Source organism: Oratosquilla oratoria, chromosome 24, assembly GCF_046742065.1.
Source record: "Oratosquilla oratoria isolate Oo_2021 chromosome 24, ASM4674206v1, whole genome shotgun sequence".
NCBI lineage: Eukaryota > Metazoa > Arthropoda > Malacostraca > Stomatopoda > Squillidae > Oratosquilla > Oratosquilla oratoria.
Window position 1 is genome coordinate 16,968,319 of NC_134800.1, and position 7,741 is coordinate 16,976,059.

The 7,741-nt window shown below is 41.3% G+C and overlaps 1 protein-coding gene across 1 annotated transcript in view; it reads right to left on the minus strand.

Moving 5' to 3' along the window:
- Positions 1 to 6,224: 6,224 nt before the first annotated feature.
- The window catches only part of LOC143038219 (microfibril-associated glycoprotein 4-like), a 2,780-nt gene continuing 1,263 nt past the window's right edge, over positions 6,225 to 7,741 (minus strand). The window contains exons 2-3 of the mRNA XM_076207228.1: positions 7,546 to 7,647; positions 6,225 to 6,553 (exon numbers count right to left, since the gene is read on the minus strand). Of these exons, the coding sequence (XP_076063343.1) occupies positions 6,376 to 6,553; positions 7,546 to 7,647 (280 nt within the window). The 3' untranslated portion in view covers positions 6,225 to 6,375. The remainder of the gene's footprint in view (positions 6,554 to 7,545; positions 7,648 to 7,741) is intronic.

Here is a 7,741-nt window from a genome sequence, read left to right on the forward strand (position 1 = left end):
CTACACGCGGGATGTGAACTCTACTCACTTCCCGTAAGATACATATACACACCTTTCACGAACATAGCCACGCCCCACGCACAAACATCTACATTTACTTTTTCTTCGATTAAAATTCGCTTCCTTTCTAGCTTTCTCTTATACTAAATCTCATTTCAGTTTACCTCCCACTAAAGATTTTTCCATTTTTCCTCCTTTCTCTACTACTACGCCTCATACCATATTCTGTAATTTTGGTTCTAACCCCGGCGTCGGCGCCACCGTCCGAGTTTCCTGTCCATTTCTCCCGAGCCACGACAACCAATCGCCCCTAATCGCCTCTGATCGCTCCCGAAAAAAGCGCATTGGCAATAGCCCTCCTTTATACATGACTACCTTTTCATTTTCTTACAGACATTCTTCCCCTCCCACAAAAACTGATTTGATCTTGCCTAGTTGATACATAAACATAAACATTAGGCCGTGGGACCACAGAACACAAGCATCGATATCAGCAGAGGCAGCGCCATCTGACAGATGCTCTGAACACAGGAAGAGAAGATGCGCGCAAAGACAGGCGAGCTCCAGTTGCTACCGGTCTTGGTCTGTATCTCGACCACTGTAGTTACATAAACAAGCAGGTTCACGGAAAAACATGTTTGAAGAAAGTAAGTGGCACTAAATTCTCATTAATGAGTCAGGAAAACACTGTGGTGATATGAGTGAGCAATGGGAAAAAAATAATTAATTCGACCTTGTTGTCATGTCCTAGTCATGTCTGTTGAGAGGACCGAGAGTTACCGACGACAGAACCTGCAATACTTTTTCCATTGAAATGCTGGCGTTTTTAGGTATTAGCTTTATAAGAACATATAGGAATTATAGATGCATCTGTTTTCTTAGTTAAGTTATTCGCTCCAACAAATGTCTTAGAAGACGGATTTCCAAACTCGTGAGATGGCGGAAGGTAGAATCCTGATTGAACACACAATATATTGGAGTGTCCGTTTACAGGGAGTTCATAGGGCCGTGGGACAACAGAGCATCTACATGATATCTGCAGAGGCAGCGTCATATTACAGCTTCTCCTTATACACGAAAACAAGATGCACGTTGAGACAGTCGAGCTCCAGCTGCTAGCGATCTTGTTTTGTATTTCGGTCACCGTAGTTCCTTGTGGAGGACACAACCTATCGACGGACTCCGTCTCTTCGCTCTTGGAGTTGGCAGGGCTCGCACTTTCATGCGTCAGTCGTGCCTTGGCACAGTGCCACGAAGACAGCAACCCACAGGCACTACAGCAGTCGCCCTTGATTGCACTGGCCATACACAACATTACGCTGGACATCCAGCAGCTGTCAAGCTCTGTCCAGGAACTACAGAACACAGCAGAGACATTGCCCTTACAAGTGCTGCTCCACACCCTCCAAAACCTCACCCAATCCCCATCAAATCCCTGACCCCCCAAAACGGAGTCTTTCCGTCCTTGCCATTGCTTTGACCTTAAGGAGGCAAGAGACTCTGGTCGAGGTGTCAGAAGGATCTACTCTTTCCCCTGCTGCCCCAACTGGGTCCTCCAAGTCTTTTGTGACCAGGAGACAGATGGTGGAGGATGGACCATGGTTCAAAGACGCGACGAACTTCCTCTTTACGAGGAATTTTATCGTACTTGGTTAGAGTACGAGAAGGGCTTCGGGAACCTGGAGGGTGAGCACTGGCTCGGTCTCGAAAACATTAACCATCTGACGTCGCACAGCCTCCAGGAACTCCGCATCGACCTGGCCGACTTTGAGAACGCCACGAGGTGGGCCAAATACGGTTACTTCCACGTCCAGGACATGAGCTCCAAATACGTCATGAACTGCGGAAGATAATGCACCGTGACGATAAAAAGTTTAGCGTTAGTGAGACTAAAGCCTTAAAGTAATGCACTCTTCTATATATAACCTCTGTTTCCTTTTTTTATGTTTTACTGCTACAGGTACACTGGTGATGCTGGAGAAAGTTTGTCATATCATTCTGGGCACAAGTTCACGACTCACGATAATAATAACGACGAGGATACAGGCAATTGTGCAGTCAAGTACGGGAAATTCTTTTGAACTTAGTACGGTCTTTCAAGAGGTCATTACAACTTTTGTAGATAGTTTTCTTTGTCTAGAATCATAACTACATCAACATATACTACAGAAACACCTTTGACATTAATTACGAAAAAGATGAAAAGGTCACTAAAAGATATAATTCAAAAGAATTGCCTTCCTACAAATGAGAACAACAAAATCAGATTTCTCATCTACTACAAAAATCCCAAAACTTCCTCTCCAAACATGACAAACAACTTGTCTAGGCGATCAGACTTCACATCTAGAAATAATGTGGTATACCAATATAGTTGTTCTTCAGAGGATTGTAAGCCTCTTCTCCATACCTACATTGGTTTTACTAGATGTAACGTCATCTGAGATTCTTTTTGTCTGACCTGATCTTAGGCTTATATATACATATATATATATATATATATATATATATATATATATATATATATATATATATATATATCTGTCAACCCCGACTTGTCACTTTCTTTTTCTCTTCCCTTTGGATGTAAGTCTTCTTGTCACCGTATTTATTTGCATTTTTATAGTATCCCTCATATCTTACTTGCGCACAATTGTCATCTTTACTGTATATATATAATTTTTTATTTTTGTCACCCTTACTGTAACTATGTATTTTTTTTATTTCAGTTTAATCCTGAAAATGTTTTCATTAAGACAGAACGTTGAGCTCAAATAAGAAAAAATGGAAGAATATAGTGATTCAGTTTCAATTCACCCGGTTAATTGCAAATCGCTAATCAGGAAAATCGAGAATACAAGGAAAAAACTGAATAACTACAACAATGCTGTCGGTTTTAAATCCACGTGTGTGATAAGTAAATAAATAAATATACATATATTATATTCATATATGTGTGTGTGTGTGTGTGTGTGTGTGTGTGTGTGTGTGTGTGTGTGTGTGTGTGTGTGTGTGTGTGTGTGTGTGTGTGTGTGTGTGTGTGTGTGTGTGTGTGTGTGTGTGTGTGTGTGTGTGTGTGTGTGTGTGTGTGTGTGTGTGTGTGTGTGTATAAATATATATACACATATATATGTATATATATATGTATATATATATATATATATATATATACATGTATATATATTTGTGTGCAGCCAGGTGGTATATTCTTTTATAGACATGCGAGGTTGAAGGCTAAAGAGGATTCACTTTTGATTATATTATTGCGTGTAGCTTCAATACAACGCACAATCTTTTTATCTTCAGATTTGACATATCTTAATTGTTTTCCTATTGTTGCCAACGTTTCGAAACTTCCTGGTTTAATCTTCTGGGCGATCTGATGTGCAGGGTCTCTGGATGTCTTACTTATACTTGGAGTTGGGATCATAGGGTTTTCTGCAGGAAGGGGTCTCCTCTGATTGGTTGCCTTGGTCCAATAGGGGATCCGGGTTATTGGAGGTAAGTGCTTGTTGTGGTTCTGTCTGTGTTCAGTCTCTTCATGGATGTTAAGACGCGCAGGTCTTCGACCTGAATGTTGATGTTAGGATGGTTATTTTGTATGTATATGGCTTCCAGGAACAGAAGCCGTCGGGGATCCGATTCTATGTCTATGATTGTTGTATTGTTGTCTAGGTCTTTTCTTATTAATGTTTTGTTGTGAGAAGAGGTATAGTGTGACTTGATTGATCCGTTGGATAGGTGGCATTTTAGGCGTCTTGTTAATTGTATTGTTGTCATACCAATGCAGGGGTGAGATCCACACGCCTCACTATTATATATATATTGGTATACAACATAGTCTTCTTGCAATGGTGTTTTTGTGATGGTGGGTTGGTTACGGATAATCAATTGGGCTGTTTTCTTAGTATTGTAACAGATGATGAGTTGGATTTGTTTTTTGGGGTCTGTTACTTATATGTTCTTGTTTATGATTTCTTTTAATATATTTTCATCTGTCTTGTATTCTGTTGACACGTGATTCTTGTAATCTACTTTGTCACATAGTTCAAATAAATTGAATTATGTTGTACTTACGCCAGACAGGCGTAAAGACTCAAAATTAGTTCATATCAACTTAATGAAACTATATCACAGAAGGGATCCTACTGATGAACTACGGAGACTGGTATCTTTAATTTCAAATGTTTTTCCTTAACATACCAAACCCACAAACAACTAATCCTAGCTCCATCTTACATGAAAACCTGGAGAAATTACTATCTAACCTTTCACTATCAAACCACAATGACATCATGCAACTCCTCATCAAATACCATATGGTATGTAGAGACCACCCTGGTCTCTGTGCCATTGCAATGAACGACATAGTACTCAAACCTAATGTGTCTCCTCTCCGTCAGAGTCCATACAAATTACCCCCTCACAAACTGCAGATCTTCGAGCAGAGGTCAACTATATACTTGAGACGGGGCTAAGTGTTCCCAGTCCATCCGCATGGGCTTCACCATGTCTGTTTGTGCCTAAGGAGAATGGCAGGTGGCAGCTCTGCACAGACTATCGTAACCTCAACGACATTACAATGAAGAATAGTTGTCTACTTCCCCTCATCGACACCTTAGTAGATAATGGCCGTCACTAAATTCTCCTATCCCCACAAGCCCAATAATTATCCTCCTTCATAATCTCTTTTGGCCTTTATAGTTACGCCGTTTTACCCCTCGCGCTATGTAATGCCCCTGCTTCTTTCCAAAAGGCTGTCAATGTAACTATGTCTGGGTTACCTAACACCCACGCATACCTAAACGATCTCATTATTTTAGGAGATACCTGGTCCGATCATCTGAGCAAGTTAGATGCCTTCCTTGATTACCTAGCAACGAACGTGCTCGTCATCAACTTGGGGAATGGACAATGCTGACCCAAACATACCAATGTGGAGGCCATCTTGAGATTTGCTGTTACCCAGAACCGCAAATCCCTTCAATGGTTCTTGGGAATGGTGGGATATTACGACAGCTTCTGCAGGAACTTCTAGTCTGTAGCTGGCCCCCCTTACTGCTCTCACCAGCCCAAAGGGAGAAGTTCGTCTGGACCACCGAATGCCAGACATCTTTTGAAGCACTCAAACAATTCCTAATCAACGAGTCAGTCATTTAAACCCCAGACTTCTCCAATCCCTTTGTACTGCAAGTGGATGCAGCTGAAGACGAAATCGGAGCTGCTCTCCTACAAACCGGAGCAGGCGACAAAACCTTACATCCCGTCTGCTACTACACAGCAAAGCCTCTCCCTCACCAATGCGCCTACTCCAGAGTGGAAAAAGAAACCCTGGCGATGGTTTCAGCCTTCTCCCTCTTTGAGTGCTATCCTAGTCCTCCCGTGGCTGAGACTTTACTTTACACTGACCACAACCCCTTGGTATACTTCTGATAAAGCCCGCCTCAGCAATCAACGTATTCTCCGCTGGGCCTTGGCTTTCCAATCGTTCCACTTCCGTGTGACCCACATACGCGGAGAAGATAACATTTTTGCCGATACCTTGTAAAGAGGAACAGAGAATCTCCCCCCCCCCCTATGTTGGGGGAGCTTCCAGTCCAGCAATAAAGAGGTTTATCTATGGGTAGTCCTTTAAGTGCAGTGATGTGCTCTCTATGAGTTAGAGCCACACAGGAATCATCCGGTAGAAATTGATTTTGAGACATTCATCATATGATTATAATAATTATTTTGTAGCATCTAAAGTATGATACATAACAAACAATACAAACATTTAGACCAGTACCTAAGACGGATGTATGGGTCAGGCGTTTTGAAAAGTAGGCCTGCCTCTCCCTCTCCACATGAACTCCCAAACGCCGAAGGCTGGACTCTCCATTTCTGTGCCTCAATGCCGCATTCCAGGTTATGCTGGGAAGGCGAAAGTGAGGGGATGAAGTCTTTCTTAACCACTTATATTTCGAGGCTAGAATCTTTTCTACATAAGGGAATCTTGGTACTGACAAAGATTCATCTATTTCAGTCCAAAATTCAAGATTATTTCTTTCAAAAATGCTAAAATACAGGTCGACTGGGATAAGATTCTTTTTAGTCAAACAATGTGCTCAATGAACAAAAGATCGTGAAATGTAATTATCATATATCGCTCAAAAAGTCATGCAGAATCTGAACAGTAAACAGCTGGCAATCGCCCCGAGGTAAATGAAGCTCATTTAGCAACAGCAAGCACATCAAGTGTTTATTTCTCAGTGGTTACACTATTGTTTTCAAATAATCTATTAGACGCTTCTCTCGATATTCGCATAAAGAATACATCACGGATCATTACAAACATTTTTTGATCACGCGACCTATTCTGTTTGTTCATAGGGAACATCATGGCTTAAACGACGCAGAGGGCCTAATTTTCATTTCCACTCTGCGCAGAGTGTAGTGTGCACCCCTCCAAGCAGACCACGTTACTCCTTCTACGTGAGACTCCGTCGTCCCCTTCAGGTACTTGCCGTTCAGGTTTGTTGCAAGGCAATTCGTATACCACCAAGCGCCCTTATAGCTAAAGGGAGAAGGCACTCATCAAAATCTATGTTTTGCTCATGACAGAGTCATAATTATTTTATACTGCAATGGTACAAGCACATATGGCCAAGAAAAAAGAAAAAACATTGGGAGAAAATGAGTGAATGAATGTGCATATAAAGTTTGTGTGTGTGATTAACCATGGTGTTGGATCACGTTTTGGACTCGTGATCAACATCTGTTACTAAAGGGATGTGAGTACAGAATTCATATATGCCCGATCTCTGGATACTGCTGTGTACTTACACACACACACACACACACACACACACACACACACACACACACACACACACACACACACACACACGCACGCACGCACGCACACACACACACACACACACACACACACACACACACACACACACACACACACACACAAACAAACATACATACATACATACATACACACATACACACACAAACACGCACGCGCACACACACACACACACACACACACACACACACACAAACACACACATATACATATACATATACATATATACATATACATATACATATACATATACATATACATATACATATACATATACATGTAGAGACATTGGAACAAATTATGGGAAGGGTGGAGGGGGAAACACGGGTCTTTATCTGAATATCAAGTATATTCCTGACCGGTTTCGCTTACATCTGAATATCGAGTTTATTCCTGACCGGTTTTGCTTTCACTGTAAGCGAATCCGGTCAGGAATAAACTCGATATTCAGATAAAGACTCGGGTTTCCCCCGCCACCTTTCCCATAATACCTATATATATATATATATATATATATATATATATATATATATATATATATATATATATATATATATATATATATGATGGCGCAGAGTTCCCGACCACCACTACGGTGGTCCGAGTTAGAATCTCGCCCAGGGCTGAAATAATTTCCGTGTGTTTCTTCGTGTTGTGTGTGCACGTATTTGTGTTTGTTAAAGGTACCTTACCTGACAGCACAATTGCCTCTGTACGCGTCATTATCGTTATCATGAGTCGAGAACTTGTGCCCAGAATGAGATGATAAGCTGTCTCCAGCATCACCAGTGTACCTGTAGCAGAAAAATAGGAAAAAGGAAGGAAATAATGGTTACATAAATTAGATACCCTTGAGCACATTGCTCCAAGGCTTAAGTGTCACTAATA